A 17,414-nucleotide genomic window follows, 5' to 3' on the forward strand; every position below is an offset into this window, starting at 1 on the left:
GGTTAGACATTTCAAACTCCTGCCAGCTAAAAGGAGTGTGCAAAGGTGGCACTGTAGGTGGGCGGGGTCCCTGCTGAGCAATCTGCTGGTAGATATCCTCCAGAGAAAGGAGCCGTGTCTGGGATGTGCTTGGTTGATTCGATCACACTCTGCAGGAACTTGCGATCCCCTTGTGCACAGTTCCCATACAATGCTGTGATACTGCTAGTTAGAATGGTCTCTATATTGCACCAATAGATGTTGCAGGGGAGGAACGGTGGTAGTGTAAGTAAAGCTTCTGCTGTGCTATCCTGATTTGCTGGATGAATTCTTAAATGTGCTGATTCTCTCCTCCTCAGACCTACTGATACACACTGAGGCTTGATGCTGGTAGGTTCCCTCCTTCCTCAGGTCCGCTCTCACTTCCCTCACCTTGTCTTATTGTTCCGCTCTGGTATATTCATCTGTCATTCTAGTTATGTATTGAAGCCCTTAAAATAATATGACAAAGCCGATCATGAGCATTGGGATATTATTTAGGACCCCATTCTGTTTAGCAAAGTCAAAATGCGTTTCTATCACATCAAGAGTTTTATTGCAGAGATTTTTCAATTTCAAAGTTCCACAGCAGGAGATTTGCAACAATGACTGTATAGTGTATAGAAATGCTTTCCGTTTAGACAGTGACTTCTTCAAACATTAACTAACAAAATATGGCAACAGGGAATCAAATAACAATAAAACACATTTTATTGCTTTATTGTAAGTTGTTGTAGGTAAATTATATTTAGGCTTTGGATAGATTTTTTGTCAGTGACACAGTCAGCAGATTTCCTCTGATTATTATCAGTTATATTTGGGGTGTGGTCGTGTTATGGCACTTTATCTGTGATCATTTTCTCTTCACCAGCAGCTACATCTCTTCTCCTGAACTAGCTGAAGAGCCGGTCATCCAAATGACCATTAAAGTAAATTTTATTAAAACTTTTATTAAAACAAGTATTTTAAAGTAATAGCTTTAAGTATGGTTGTACCTGTAAATCATTATACATATGAATAATTCCAAGGCACACAGAGAATCAGTGGTGTAGCTAGCTGGCTTTCACTGTGATATTAATGTGGGTTCAGCATGGAAAGACAGTGGAATAACCCTACTTTGCCTCGAGCTAAGTGTTTCACATTATATATTCACTTTACTCTGAATTAACTTGAATGTGGTGCAATTATCAGGTTAAAATTTAAACACTGCTGCGCTGAGCCCCTGATGTGTCAAGATCCCAACAATGCCTTGTGCTGGTTGTTGGAATTCAATTACTGTAAAGGACTCAGGAATTTTTTACAACTTCTGTAAAGTCTTTAGAGGACTTTAGAGGACTTATTTGTAGTCACTGTTTCACGGGCTGATAGAAAATCTACTGATAATGCAACAGTTGTGTGTTTGTTTCTTGATTGCATTAATGTTGCCTAATAGTATAGCGCTGGACTCTGTACTTGCTATAAGCTGTCTAAATCCAGCTTACTTGGTAAACTAATCCTTGAGACTGTGTGTTTCTGGTAATGTTAGAATTTTATGTTGGTTCATTGTAATCAGCAGTGCTTTTCCTACATTTCCCACACAATGAAGTGGGGTTGTGTTATTTTTATGTCCTGTCTTTGTATCTGTTGCGCTTTTCATCAAATGCAAATGATCAGATGCGATTGAGAAATGTGGTGACTTTATTATATTTAAACCAGCTGGTTTGGGGTGGTGCTGTTATTAAGAAATTAGCCCTGTCTACTTCAGTGTAGTATACCGTAGCACCACACGGAGGTGTTCAACCACACTATACAGTCTATAAACTACACCAAAACACTACTTTGGTATTTAAAAAGTACTTGACAGGGGTACATCAGTAGGACTCAGCCAGCTGATTTTGGAGGGGGAAAATCTAGATTTTAAGTCAGTTAAAATAATTTCCATTGCTCTTAAAATAAAAACAATTGAGATGCATTTATTTGATATATATATATGTGTGTGTGTGTGTGTGTGTGTGTGTGTGTGTGTGTGTGTGTGTGTGTGTGTGTGTGTATGTATGTATATGTATATATATATATGTGTGTGTGTGTGTGTGTGTGTGTGTGTGTGTGTGTGTGTGTGTGTGTGTATGTGTATATGTATATGTATGTATATTTATATAGATATGTAATTAAAGAGGGTTAATTTATTAATGCATGTGTTCCTTTGTTTTTTACATGAGAACACAGTACACTGCTCTTCTCAGAATTCCCACCATCACACAGCTAGAGGAGAATCAACACAATGAACAATGATTAAGCACAGAAAACAGGTGCATTTATTTTACTAATTGTTTCTGGAAGTTTTATTACATTGAACACCTGTATTCAAAGTTTTCTGTCCTTTGGAACATTTAAGAAATGCATATGTCCAAATCAGGAGTATGACATTTCACATAAACTCGCTGTGACATTCATTTCAGGTGTTATTTTGCACAACTCACAATTTGCAATAAACTGAATAAACAAGTCATAAGGGACAAAATAAGGAATTTATTTTTTTTAAATGATATCAAGACAATATCCCACTACGCCATCTACCTCAAACAACACTTCCTAATAAATAAGTCATAGTAAGAAGAATAAGGCTTTAATTCAGAGTTTCCTGGCTCATTTTACATGCACAGTTTCTTCCCATAAGACATCATGCAGGGTATTTAGACACAGTTTTTCAGTGTGATACATGGATGGTTGTTTTGAACCCCTGGATGATGGGTAGCATTAGCACACAGCATGTAAATAAAACCATGTGATGATTTTTTTCTGAATACACACAGTTCAGCACAGTGTATATGGCTCCATGTAAAAACAGTCTTGTAGCAGTTTTGAGTTGAGTAGTTCTGTGCTGCAATACAAGGAATTCTCTCAGCATGGTTCAGTCTTCAAATGCAGCTATGACCTGACGTCAGGGCTTACCTAAACGCACACAGCTGAGTCATATATACCACAAAACAAACCAAAAGTAATTGTATTTAATATGATATTTATGATGATGATTATTGCTATGTTGATTCGAAACACAACTTTTTAAACTAGACCCAACCAGTCGATTTAATAAATGCATCCTAAGAACTTACACCCAGCTGACAAACTTAGAACTAAGTTGCAAGTTTGAAACCTCTCAATTGCTTGAGAAGTGTTGATAAAGATAAGTTTGGGTGGTATATATAAATCCTGCCTCAAAGACATAACTCAACCATTAGCCTGGGAGTCTGTCAGTGAGCGAGACTACTCACCAGTATGAGGCACAATGAACCTTCAAAAGGTCCCAGCAGAGCAAAACAATTTTTTAAAAACTATTATTTCCATCCATCGTATTTTTTACTCTCCCCGGGAAATGGAAACTCTGGGGCCTGGTTGAAGTGTCCTGTTAAGAAGATCCCCACGGTGCCGATGATGAAGAGGAGAAAGGCAGCCCAGAAACACACCTTGTCAATCATCTTCCCAATCAGTACCCAGCTTTCAATTTCCTTTGTTTGGAAAGAGAACAAATAAAGATTTAAAATAAATGCAGACTGTGAAACATTGAATAAATACACTCAAACAAAGGGTAATTGAAACTGCGCACAAATCAGTAGAAGAACACTTACAGAGCCGATGTTATTTTGTTGTCTCGTGCTCTCAGCAATGAAGTTGCAGGCATCTACACATTGCTTAATCTCAGGTGCAGCTTGGGCCAAACTCTTGTACAGATTGGCTGTGCTGCTAACATCTATATTGTCCACTGCAGGAAAGAAGACACTGACAGTTACATTACAGTACGCAGCAGGAGGTACATAGAGTATATATATATATATATATATATATATATATCGGGCTTTGCAAAAGTTCTGTTACACTTGGTTTCGTGATCTTTAGAGACGTTTACATGTCGGAGTGAAAAATTCCATTAAATAAACTGAAAGTTCTACCTTATAGGCAGGTGTCCTTGATACAGTTTTTTTCTCCGGTGAAGTTGTATCAAGATGGAAGTCAAAAGAGTTGAGATATCTGCTCTCCTCTGTGCTGAACATCAGCCGGATGACCGTCCACAGAGTTGCGGAGAGGCTCAAGAATGGTGAAGATCTTTCAGGTCTTCACCATTCTTGAAAGATCACTGAAAGATCTTCACCATTCTTGAAAGATCACTGAAAGATCTTCACCATTCTTGAGCCTCTCCGCGACTCTGTGGACGGTCATCCGGCTGATGGTTGGCTCTGTCAGACTTGTTGTGGCCAGCATGAAGTAGAGCAGATATCTCAACTCTTTTGACTTCCATCTTGATACAACTTCACCGGAGAAAAAATTGTATCAAGGACACCTGCCTATAAGGTAGAACTTTCAGTTTATTTAATGGAATTTTTCACTCCGACATGTAAACGTCTCTAAAGATCATGAAACCGTGTAACAGAACTTTTGCAAAGCCCGGTATATATATATATATATATATATATCATGATGTTTATATTGAAATAGCCAGGCATCCTTTGTGGAAATTCACATTACATAGTGACTTGGACGTACTGTAACTTTTTCTATCATTTGTCTGAAAAATACAATCAGGTGTAAAACTCATGTGGAAGTAAATAATCTCATCAGGTAAATATTTAGGACCTAGAAAAAGTTTTCACTCAATTTGGAGGTTTTCCACTTTAATCGCTTTTTAATATTGAATCATGTCTAATATATTTGGGCTTTTTTGACAAGAACTTACAGAACATACTCTTTCATGTCAAAGTGAAAACAGATTTTTACAAAGTAATGGTATTTAATTAGAAATATAAAATAGATGATTGCATAATTCTCAACATTTCTGTACAGCTTTGACTCTGTGGTTCAGGTCATTGTCTTGCTGGACAAATCTTCACCTAAGACACTGCTCTCTTTTCAACTGCATCAGGTTGTCCTCCAGGATTTCCCTATGTTTTTGCTGCCTTCATTTTACCCTCTTCCTTTGCATGCTTCAGGGTGGGGATAGTACATTTGTGATCAAGTGTAGTGTTTAGTTTAAAAAAAAAAAAGTCATCTTGTTTGATGATCAAAAAGCTCAAATAAAAGGCCACAATGTTCAGGACACAAGATAGGCTGACCAGAGACTGTATGACTGTTTGATTTACAGTAAACTTGATATATAGTTCCTGAACAAGAAGAGAGAATCAGGCGATTATGAGACATTGGTGTAACTATGACACATGCTGGGCAGGTTAAAAACAATGTGTTCAAGTTAATGCCTTTTGCTGCAATGTTCAGCTGCTCTTGAGACCAGATCGATTTGTTTACACTCTCTGCCTAGTGTGCAATAAACCTACAAGTGGACTGAACATCACTGACTCAGTTGAATGAATGAGGCAGAAAAACTTCCCACCACAATATTCAAACAAGTACTTGAGCTGAGATGCGTGACAAACTTTGTGCTGACTCACCTATTGATCGTGTGAGACCATGCCTCTCCCTTTGTTTGTCAAACATCATTTCACTACGAGGTTGCTTCATTACATATTCCTCTGCTCTCTGCATGAGGCCAAAGGAGCTGCGCCGCCTCTCCCTCACCCCATTTACTTCTGTCATCACCTCACTATCATCCACCAGTGGAGACATGCCGAGGAAGCGAGGTACCATTTCCAGGAACAACTGCAAGAGGAAGCAGAAAGGATACAGTTCACCAGAAGCAACTCTTGAATGAAGAAATTTGACTGGGTGGCACTTACATGCTTGATGCTATGGGACATGGTATGAGTGCTGGGGCTGCGCAACGAGAAGTTCAGCACCACTATTTGGTTAGTAGCAATCAAAGTGGTGACGGACATCACAAAGATCAGGTACCTGAGGAAGACATTAGAGAAGCGTTGGAGAGAAGGCTCAAACTGTTGGGATTAAAGCAAAAGAAAACCAGCAGAGGTCAGCAGAGAACACACACTGACTCACTTGCCGATGAGGGGAACAGAAAGAGAGGTCTCAGGGATCTTCTGAGCAATAAGAAAGAGGAAGACAGTCTGAGCCAGCAAGACAGAAATGGACACAGTCAGCTTCTGTCCTCCAGCTGTGATTGGATGAAAGAAATTCAGGAGGCGCATGACCACACCATGTAATAATAATTTAAAAAATGATACCAGTTGTGTGACCAAGTCTCATCAAACAATACAATGTGAGGTGTTTTAGAGGGCTTTACAGTAGCTGAATACAATAACATCTATCTTCAGAGATGGATTTAGCGAGGATGTTTTCTGAACAAAAACATTTAATTTTAGCATTGAATCTGAGTCTAGAACCTCCTCAAGTGAGCTCCGTTTTAATGCTTATATAATAAAGCCAAAAGAAATCTAAATTCTGGTCCTTTTTGTTTCTTGCCTTTCAATTCAGGTAGAGCTTAACACCCTGACTCCATCATTTAGTGTGTTGTCACTATTTATTCCTAATATTTCATTGTTTTTTACTTCGACATGTCTTTTAGTCTTGTGTTATATGGTCTGCTATTGTAATTGCACAGCAGTTGCATAAATAAAGTAGAGTTTTTTATTGCATTAAAGCAAATAAAATAAATAATTATTTAGTTTCATGTCCTGGTATATCACATTATTATACAGATTTGTATTATTGCCCTGCTTGAAACAACTTCTGGTAATAAAAGCTGATATAGAAACTCAAACAATGGCTCTACTGACCTTGTGCAGGTAGGAAGTAGGCCAGGACGACCAGTGAGGAGATGAGGGAGCAGGGCAGGATGATGTTGATGATGTAGAAGAGGGGCTTCCGCTGGATGATCAGGTTGAATGTGATCTCTTGATACTCCAGGTCATCAGGGGAATACCTTGTGTCGATCATCTTCCTTGCTGGACGATGCACAATGGCCCACTCACCATTCTCTAAAGAGTGAAAAAGTAATAAGCCAGAGAGGATTTGCATGTTTTGAATATTGGAGCTTCAACTTTGTATGCACCGCACCTGTGAAAGCCTGAGGGTCGATCTCCACCCATTCAATAGTTTCCCCAGTTTCACCAAAAGCCAAGATAAGGTCCACTTCATTGGCACTGTATGTTTGGGATCTGCAGTTATGGAGACACAATAGAACAGGGACAAAAATAATAAATGAGGTGTCCCCTGTGCAGCAGAAGGGAGAACACTCCTGTGTAAAATCACGTTATTGATAAGTACTGTTAGGATTTGCCCCAGCTTCTGTCCTTTTGTCACTTGTCCTCCCTTTTCCTTCCTTTCCTCATTTTTGCGCTTCTGTGTGGGTTTGGTTTGTGTGTCTCCGTCTCCCTCTGTCTGTCTTCCTCTTCCCTCTTCTGTCTCTCGTCCCTTGGCTCTGTCACTTGATTACTGCATTACTCTCAGCTGCTGCAATCAGCTCAACCTCATTCACCTGGTCCACTCCTCAGCCATTTAAGCCCTCTGTTTCCCCTCTGCATTTGCTGGTTCATTGTTTAGCATTGCCACAGCTCTGTTTCCCACCTGGACTACGCATGTTTTTGTACCCTTGCTGCTTTTTCCCTTCATGGATTTTCCCCACTGGACTCTGCTGTTGGATTACCTCAAATTATGTTTGCTCCTTTGTTTGAGTTCCCCTGGTTTGTAAGTACTTCCCCTCTGCCTTGTTCTTTTGAGTCCTACTGAGTCACAACACTAGTTAATTTGGTTTTTACCTTGCTGCCTCAGTTCTAGTTGCTGTAGTTGTGTATTTGGAGTTAGTTAATTTGGTTTTTGCCCTGCTGTCCTAGTCTAGTCGCTGTAGCTGTGTTTTTGAGTTTTGTTAATAAAACCTCTTTGCTTATTACCACCATCTGCCTGTCTGTTGCCTGTGCTTGGGTTCTCCACCCCCCCCCCCCCCCCCCCCCCCCAAAATCCTGACGAGTACAGCATTTCCTCTTTAGAATGATCAAAAAGAAATATTGTTTTGAAAATACAAGCCTGCTAAAGAACATAAAGAGGCCAAATTCATATTGGGGAGCACATCCTGTGGTCAGATGAAACCAAGATAAATTTGTTCAGCTCAGGTGGGTCTGGCATGTTTGATGTGAGTTTGGCCAGGACTACCACAGTGAATGCATAGTCCTGACAGTGAAACACAGAAATAGGAGTGTGATGATGTGAGGCTGCACGAGTACAAATGGGTCTCCTGTGACGACACTTATGACACCTGGATGTACTGGCCAACAAGATGATTTCAAGACTGCAAAATCTTGGCAGAAAAGAAATGTTCCAACATTACAGTGATCCAAAGCACACTGCCAAAATCACATGAGTTGATCTGGTTGAGTATGCTGCCTGGCTTGAATCCAGTAAAATACCTTTGGAGCACTTTAAAGAGAAAGTTCAAAAACAAAGCCTCTTTGTTTTAGAGCAGCTAAAAAAACAACCCCACAATCTCCAAATAATGGCTGTAAATACCTGAAGAAATTTGTGGCCGAGAAACTAGCAGAGAGATGCATAGTTGCCCTGTGTAAGGTGGCTCAAGTGATGCAGTTACTATGACGTGATACAGTTTTGAAACCCTTCACATTTGAGTGCACAGGGGTTTACTCACATGCAAAGTATACTGTTCAAAATTATTTATGAATAATACCACACCTGAATGCTAATGTGCAGTTTTGATAATCAAATGGGAAGTAGGTGATCTCAATGGCACAGGTGCTGCGATAGATAGCGGGAGGCAGCCAATACATCCAGCCATCGTTGGTGATCAACACGTTGGCATAGTAAGCCACATCAAATTTGCCATCAATGCTGTAGAGAAGGAGGATAAAGACCAAAAACAGTTAACACCGAACCTTAAACACCATAAAAAAGGAAAAAATACTGGACTTAATTTCTCTTTTTAGGATCTTACTTGTTTTCCAGGACTATGTCAGGAAGCCAAACAGTGTTGTATGGGACACGAACGACAGTAACGCCATAATAGTCAGACGCGTTCCAGGCAAGGCGATAATCTGCCCATTGCTGCAGATGACATTTGAGAGAAATGTCACCAGTGACATTAAAAGAGGGTGAATAGGACTTTGTCTTATATGCAAAATGAAACTTTTACAAAAGTCTTGCCGGAAGTAACAAAATCACAAGTGTGAAGAGAGGAACAACTCACAATCTCAATCCATACATTTGTCGTAAGAGTCTCCTCCTTTTCATTCTGTGAGATAAGCGAAGAAGTTGTATTTGAGCTGCGTTGATCATTTGATGCTAAGTTAGTGAATAGCCATTACTGTGCTGAATTGCAGGACAGAAGGAGGTTTTGTGCTATCATCATGTAGAAGTGATAGTGAACTAATGATGTGTTTTTCTGTTGAAAAACTGTCCCACACATTTACTCATTGGTGGTGCTTGTATACTTTGATGTGTGGAGATGCTTTGTCTGAAAAAGCAGGAACATTGAGCTCTCACCAGGGAAATGAGATTAGTGAGAGTCAGCTTGATCTGAACCTCCACTCTGTCTTCAGGATGAACCACCGGCCGAATATTCTTGTTGTACCCTTTAAACAAGTGGCTGATCAGCTGTGACTCCTCGTTGCATTGCACTGCATGAAGAAAAAGATGATAAATGGAAGGAGAATATATGCATATGCATGGACATATGTCTCGTTAATATTACATGGGCAAAAACTGGTTAGATTCTGCTTTAAGTGGATCTTTGAGGTTAATTCATTGAAACTGACCTATTTTAGCATTACACTATAGTTGTTTTCTAACTCGCACAATAAAACCTCCTTTCTCAGGCCGCTACACTGAGAGGTTTTGCTGCCTTTGCCTGCTATATTATGAAGCGTATAGGGACCAGTGTGGCTATAATAACAGTAAATGTTCAACAAATACTTCAGTGCAACTGTTTGGTGACTTATATTTGCATTGCTATTACATTATCTCTGGTAAAATAAGTCTGAATCAGTTAATTTCCACATGTGCATATTCACCGGTAAGATTAGTACTGACACAGTGATCATAAATTTTACATTTATAATCCTGTCCAGTGTTTGTTGAACAGTTTCTTTTCCCAAAACATGCTAACACTGAGTAGAAAAATGTGTTGCAGCTGCAAAAGAGCTGTTTTTGTTTGTACACAGACGCACATGTTAACAAGGACACCATGTGTCTCCCTTCAGATAAAATATAAGGAACATGGAGCTCTCGCAGAGAGATGGCAACGAGGTAAGTGAAGAATCAAAAGTCCCAAATAAACATGACATGATCAACTCAAAATTGAGATCATTTTACATGTTTTTCTAATAAATACCCAGCATGGACATGTGTAACTAAATGCAGCAAATTCAACTCACATTATCCTGAATGCTTCAGAACTATTTTCACTTCAGTTATTCTCTCTCTTTCAGTCTTGAAATGTATTTTGAGTCTTCTGCACTTGCGTGTTTTTGATCAAATGATCAAACAGAATTGGGACAACAATTATAGGTGCGCTGCATATTTAAAAGTCCAGATTCTAAATGTTGTTTGGGTTGTCTTTGAATCTCTCCAATCCAAGGCACTCTGTTTTCATTTTAACTCACTTTATTATATTGACATTTCATTGCTAGACTTTTAAAACAGTTGCCCATGTGGTGCTGCTCATGCTGCAGTACATCTCTGAACAGTTTTTGAAGTAAATATCTATATATTGTTATGCTTGGACGCACATGTGTTGAGAGAAACATACAAGAATGGAACTGAGAAATGGATCAATACATGAAGATTTCCCACAGTTCAGAGACTAATAACCACCCTCAAAACTGCGCTAAATGCCAGTAGTACTCCATGGCGATGCTACATTTCTGATCAAAGTTCAAGAGAGACTAAGTGAGAGGAAGGCAGAGGTTATTTCCGACCCCTTGCCTCTTCCCAGCTGTCACTATCCACGTCTCCGATTACACGGCAGCTGGGTAACTCTAAACCAGTACTTCAAGTCACACTCAGGTCATCTACAATAATCATCAATATCATCATTAGGCAAAAATGGTGACAGTACCACATACTACAAAGCAGTAAAGATGTCGTCCCCCTTGAGAGATACTTTCCTGGGTCGGTCCAGTCCAATCAGGTGCAAATACATCACATAGTTTCGAGCTGTAATTCACCCATGGGACAATTTGCAAAGCAGGCAGCGTAATGACAGCGGTGACATGCCTCATCCCCGAAGGCTTTGGCAAGTTTAAATTATTAAATGTTGTTAATTATTGCACCAGATATTATGCCTTTGAATTTGTGAACAATTTCCCTCCAGTTTTATGGTGGAGAAAAAACAAATATGGTTGTTTCCATTAGGAAGAGGAAATGTTTTGAGAGCATAAATTCCCCAAGTAAATAGTATTGTCTTCTGAAATAAAATATGTATATAAAAAAATCATTGTACGGCTTTGATATTTAATAGCGTGATTATGTGTGGGAAACATCAGCTATAAATATATGCTGCACTTATGACAGTCTACATTCTGCCTTAGGGGTTGTTGCAATACATTTATAATATAACACTCATTAATTAATGATGGATGCTCATGTTACATACTTTTATTCACAAAAACAGAACAAATATTCTGCATACAGTAAACAGTGAGTAGTGTCAAGCTGCAGTCTTACAGAGATAAGTGAACCCTGTGAGCTGCACAATATGAAACATGCACCTAAATACAGTTCAATCAGTCAACAAACGAGGATCAGTTACATTAATATGTGCATGCAAAGTACCGGTAATATTCAGTGTCAGTGCTTTGACCTTATCACTGCCTGCAGCTGCCTCTTAAGCTGCTCAAAGACAGATGATGAGAAGCCGGAGCCTGCAGGTGACCACTGAAGGGACATGAGGCCGAGCAAAATGGTCAGATAATGAGAGAATGTATTTGTAGTGTACTGACCCTTCAGGGTGACAAAAAGGCAGGAAGCTTACAGGTCACAGCAACATACAGGTAAACATTACGACATCACTGTTTGACCGGGGCAAATCCAAGCCAAACTCATCCTCGCTGTCCCGCTGCCGAATGGGGTCATTTTAGACCTGAATAGCGACAGAATTTTGACACGATCTTGCAAAAAGAACAGGAGAAAGTGTCTTGTCCATCAGCCGGTAAGCATCCTCTAAAAAGAGGAGTTGAGCCCTGCAGCTCAGCTGTGGTATCAGTCAGGAGCTTTCCAGCCCAGTACATCAAGTTCTCATAATAAAAAGGTCAAAACCGGAGCATGCTTTATTCCCTAAAGTCAAACTCGTGTTGAGTTTCACTTTAAACCAAGTCTGTACCTTCAGCTGTTGGTCCAAATGTTGTAGTGAACAAATAGTGATAATGTCAGTTTGATAATAAAATTCCTTCAGTCCTAAAGCACTCGTATTGCTCCTCCTGGATGTATGTTCTCAGGCCACCGGCATCAACGTTTGCTTTCCTGCAGTATGTATAATAACTCCTGTCCATGCCAGCACCTTGTTAATGAGGAATGTTTTTAACTGCAGCAGTGACCTCTGCCAAGGAGATGGACTCGAAGGATTTGCCCCCAACTGAGTTGAAAACAACTCATCATAGCTTTCCATTCTGAGCAGGTAAATGTATTAAAATGATGATTTAAGCAACACCAAATCATATATTTTTAAAGATTGACATTGGTTTTCTAGCATACTGTTATCCTCTTGTGGAAGAAGCCCATCTGTGCCGACCAGATCAGCTTCACACACTTCAGTGCTGTTGCTCTCATAACAAACCACAAAGGACCGACTGCTTTCCTGATAATAACTGATTTCTTGTGCTTGTCTGATTGCGTGAATGGTTATGAAACAGATGATCACTGTGAACATCAGTATTAATGCTTATGTGGAAAAGGGCACTTATTATATATGAGTAGTGGCAGGTGTGTGGTTAGCCTTGAATGTCAAATTTTTAAAAGTCATACAACTCTACAGATACTTGGAGGCACCCAGATAGCTCAGCTGACTGAACAGGCGACCCACAAACAGGGGCTATAGTCCCCAACGCAGTGGTCATGGGTTCTTATCCAGGCCATGGCAATTTACTGCATGTCATTCCCCCACTCTTCTACACACATTTACTGGCCTATATCATCAAAGCACAACAACAGCTTTAAAAAACTGTACAAATTCTAAAAAGCCAAATCAGGCAACAATTCTAAGGTAACATTAATGGATATCATTGAAATCCATTTTAGAGTAGTTTAAAAAAATAACTTCCAAAATGAGTTAAGCCATTTATACAAATGTGATCTTTTATAGTATGTATGCTTCTACAAGTTTTTACAAGTTTTTATGAGATCTAAGGAGTGTTTTCTATAACCTGCTACTCAGTTGTAGAGCTGGTCGTCTCTGAACACTGATCTCTTGCCTGCGCATGACGGGCAGAAGGCATTACAGACATTATTCTGCTGCATAAGAAGACAGCCTGCCAGTCAGCGTGGATGTGCCAAAAGTTTGCAACTGCGCCACTTACCCAGACCCGTTAAAGTCCCGAGAATAGTTATGACTCCAAAAATTATCCAAAAACTGCGTGCTGCCATCATGCTCCAAGACCCCTCCGCTGCTCCTCTCGGCACTATATTTAAATATAAAGTTTGAGAGAGGGAGAGACAGAGAGCGAGAGTAAAGACAGAGAGGAAGAGCCCTAAATCTCCCCCTGCCAAACACCCCGACTGTCGCCCACCCCGGCTGTCGCTGTCCGGGGCTCAGATTACACAGCAGCTGGAGGCACTAAACCAGGACTTCAAGTCACACTCTGGTCATCCACAATAATCATCATCAGGATCATTAGGCAACAACCACAACATTAGATAGCAAGTGCGATGATACCAGTTAAGGTCTGTCATATATGAGATATTTAGAGTGTAGGTAATAATGAAACCCAAGCTGTGTGTTTCTGTGATCTTTTTTGCATTCTTATAATGAATCAAGGTGATACTGACTTTTCATGTTTGTCCTGTGTTTATCTTTCACTTTGTGTGTGTCAAATAAGAGGAAAAGGGAGATAGTTAAACCCCATGGGTGCAGCAAGAGGAACAGGTGAATGGCTCTGCAGACTTGCTCTCTCTCTCTCTGCTATGTGTCCAGGGTATTAATACACTTACTACTTCAGCTGCAGGACTTCAGCGGTGAGACAGTGTCGGCAGACTACCGGGGTTAGAGGGCTGGAGGCAGACAATTCTCATAAAAGTCACAAAACCATGGTGACAGAAGCTGGAAACTGCATTGAGATAAGTAAGCTCATTTTTTTGATTTCTACAGCTCATACAACAAAGACAACAGTATTCAAGTTTTTTTTAAATTTCCTTTGAATGCAGAGACTAAATTTGCTTTTATAATTAAGCCTGTGGGTAATAGAAGTAGTGTGCCTCTGCTGTGACAAGGGCAGCAGGACTGATTTTTGGAATGTGCCATGTGAGTTGCGCAGTATGTGATGTACTTCTAAATATACAGTTAGGGAAACAGAGATGAGCTTCTTTAAGGTAACTGGAGCCTCTAGAAGGCAGATTATGTTTCTCACAACCAGAGACAGAAGAAGGGCCGGAGCTGTCCAGCTTCAAAACCAAGGCCACCTCTACTCACAGAGAGGAAATATATGTGTAGTACAGGTTCATAACAACACAAGAACGGGGCCAAGTATTTTCTGCACATTTTACGACAGAGGAACCTTCCAGTGGTATGTTTGGTTTAGGTTACTGTTAACCTAAACCAAACCAGCCTTGGCAGAGTTCAATGTTTACATTTTTTTACCCTCTTCTGTACAGCTAAGCCAAGAGTTTTCTCTCCACACCTGATTAGATTCTTTAAAATAACTGACATGGAGACCAGTCACCACAAAATGCCACACAGGCCAGTGTAACCGTTTTTATAACTAGTGTTATAAATATAGTCACATCCAGTGAAACAGGAGGTTTAAACCACTGCAGAGTTCTCATGGTTGGACCAGCGTCTGAATCTGATCATACAGTGACAACATTTTTCAAATAGGCAGTGTCTGTTGAGTCATAGCGTATTTGGTTTCAATTCAGTTTCATTCATACAGTGCCAAATCACAACACCAGTCATCCCGGTGCACTTCACAAATTTAATGACTCCCTTTGAGCGAACACTTTGTGACAGTGGGAAGAAAAAACTCCTTTTTAAGGGGAAGAGGCAGAGGACCTCTGACAGAACCAGGGTCAATGAGGACAGCTGTCAGCCTCTTCGGGTTGGAGTGAGGGCAAAGTGGAGAGAGAAAGGGATAGCAGAAAGAAACAGTCAGAGAACAAGCAAAAGAGCATAAACAGTGGAGTGGAGAGGTTGGTGAGGTCATTGACCTGAGACCAGAAACGTGCAGGAAGAGATACCGGCACAGCGGACAAAACACAAACTACAGCAGAGAGAGAGAGAACACAACATTAGTGACATATAATGGTGGCATATAAATGTATGGAGAGAAAAGAAAACGGGAGCCAAGGAGAGGTGCTCAGTGCATTGTGGGAAATCCCCTATAGCACCATGACTAAAGGATGGATCAGGTGATTCTGAGCAGCTCTAACTCTAAGCTTTATTAAAAAGAAGGTATTAAACTTGATCTTTAGAGCAGAGAAGCCATTTGCCCCTCGAACCCAAAACAATGGAATTGAAGTGCTAGTGCTGGCTTTCAAATGGACTCATGAACTTTAGCCTCTGCCCTCTCATCGTAATCCAGTCAGTTATCCAGTAATCTGTTAGTCCATTGTGACTTTGCATCCTTCTCGAATTGAGTTTGACACTATTTTACCAGAAGTTCAGGGTTTTTTTCCAAATGCTTTGGAGTCAGTTTGTAGACTTGTCTTCATTAAAAAGTAAATTTAGGTGCTGGTTTTATAGTAAACTAGCTTGTAGCTGAAGCTCTGCCTGGAAACTCTGAGAACCACAAATCAGCCTCTGCACTCTGAGAGCAAAGTTCTCTATAGGGATAAAAGGCAGCTATGAGGTCTTTTAAGATCAGATGGAGCTTGGTCATTAAGGGCTATGTATGTGAGGACTTCAAAGTCTGTTCTTTGTTTTACAAGGAGTCATTTATGAACATCCCTTCACTTTCACAAATGAGACATTTGCTGTGGGGTTCAAATGAATCTTGTAATGCTTCTTGAGCTCAGCCCACAAGCCATTAGAGGTCAAATCCACAAGAATCAATAACCATGATGGATCATTTTTTTGTTTGTTGGCTTTCAAATGTCTGTACTGTTGTCATTGCATTTGATCATGCTGCCCTGGAGACATCTGCTCTGTGTAAGTTTAAACTTTATACTCTTGTTGGAGCCTGGGACGATTTCAGCAAACAGCCAAACTTCCATGAGTAATCCTGCTGCTGCGGTTAAATGTTTTGACTCTCCACATGTGGTGTTCAGCCCAGTAATGGTGCGCAGCAACTTTGCTGGAAAATCTACATGATAGTATTTCACAGTGACAAAAATACCTTTGTTTCCCTACTGAGCCTCCATGCTTAAACACATTCACACAGTGTGAATTCATTCCATGTGTTCTAATCTACCAGCACTTTATGTTCATGTTAGGAATTAACAACTGACTCCTCTTTGCCTCAAACAAACATAAAACTAGACAACCATATCTATGTCAAACTGTATGTTATTGTTTAATTAGAGGGTCCCGGCTGTGTGAAGTCAAACAGTTCATGTTTTCTGAATGGCTCACGTTTTGCCAGAGATTCGGCCTCCCCTCGCCTATTTCAGATGGGATCATCCATTGGTTGCACGGAATCAAAGCCCCATGACCAGCCCCCCTCCTGGCCCAGCAATGAATGCCCCTGCTTTCACTTTTTTTTTCCCGCTCCTCTGCAGAAAAATACCATTGTTAAGTCCCTCTTCATGAGCTCACATGTGGTTTGGCTTGAGTGGGGAGTTCAATGTCTGCTCACCTCCCCCACGGCGGCAGCAGCAGCAGACCCACAGATAGAGACCAATCATGGGTTTCTCATGATTATCACTATCAGAGGTGATAATCATCGAACACCCTTTATGAGCCACATCAGTCCTGCTGATTTATTGTTAATTACTGGTCAGACTTTAGACCTCACTGACTAAATGAAACATTGAAGAATGTGCATCTAGAATTTAAAAATACCATCATTCATAGAAAGAGAATCAACCCTTTGTCATAGGCATGGTGACAAAGACAGAAATTCACATTTTTTTTCCCAGAGTAGATTCATGTTTTTCAGAGCTGTATGAGTCTTTGTCATATCTAGAATTAGATTAGCATGAATGGACGTCATTGTTGTTTTTTGCCATCTCAGCTGGGATAAGCTCAGTGAGACTGTTATTCATTGACAAGCATGCGTTTTGTATCACATCTCTTTCTCTGTTGAGATTTTCTTTTGTTTCACATTTGAATCACTACAGAGGTTGACTGGAGGCTGCCATGAATTAGCGCAGAAATGAATTATTCATGTTCAGCTCTCATAAACCGTCATGTTCGTGGAATTGTG

The 17,414-nt window shown here is 40.2% G+C and overlaps 1 protein-coding gene across 1 annotated transcript; it reads right to left on the minus strand.

Annotated features, from left to right (window-relative positions):
* Positions 1 to 2,506: 2,506 nt before the first annotated feature.
* Positions 2,507 to 17,139, minus strand: chrne (cholinergic receptor, nicotinic, epsilon). Its single transcript, XM_022188198.2, has 12 exons — positions 13,416 to 17,139; positions 9,388 to 9,521; positions 9,092 to 9,136; positions 8,840 to 8,949; positions 8,581 to 8,736; positions 6,955 to 7,055; positions 6,675 to 6,875; positions 5,938 to 6,052; positions 5,721 to 5,835; positions 5,436 to 5,643; positions 3,624 to 3,757; positions 2,507 to 3,503 (listed from the first exon to the last, which is right to left on the minus strand). The coding sequence occupies exons 1-12, from the start codon at positions 13,483 to 13,485 to the stop codon at positions 3,333 to 3,335; spliced, it is 1,560 nt and encodes a 519-aa protein (XP_022043890.1). The 5' UTR covers positions 13,486 to 17,139; the 3' UTR covers positions 2,507 to 3,332.
* Between the last annotated feature and the right edge of the window lie 275 nt (positions 17,140 to 17,414).

This window comes from Acanthochromis polyacanthus, chromosome 17 (genome assembly GCF_021347895.1).
Source record: "Acanthochromis polyacanthus isolate Apoly-LR-REF ecotype Palm Island chromosome 17, KAUST_Apoly_ChrSc, whole genome shotgun sequence".
Classification (NCBI taxonomy): Eukaryota; Metazoa; Chordata; class Actinopteri; family Pomacentridae; genus Acanthochromis; species Acanthochromis polyacanthus.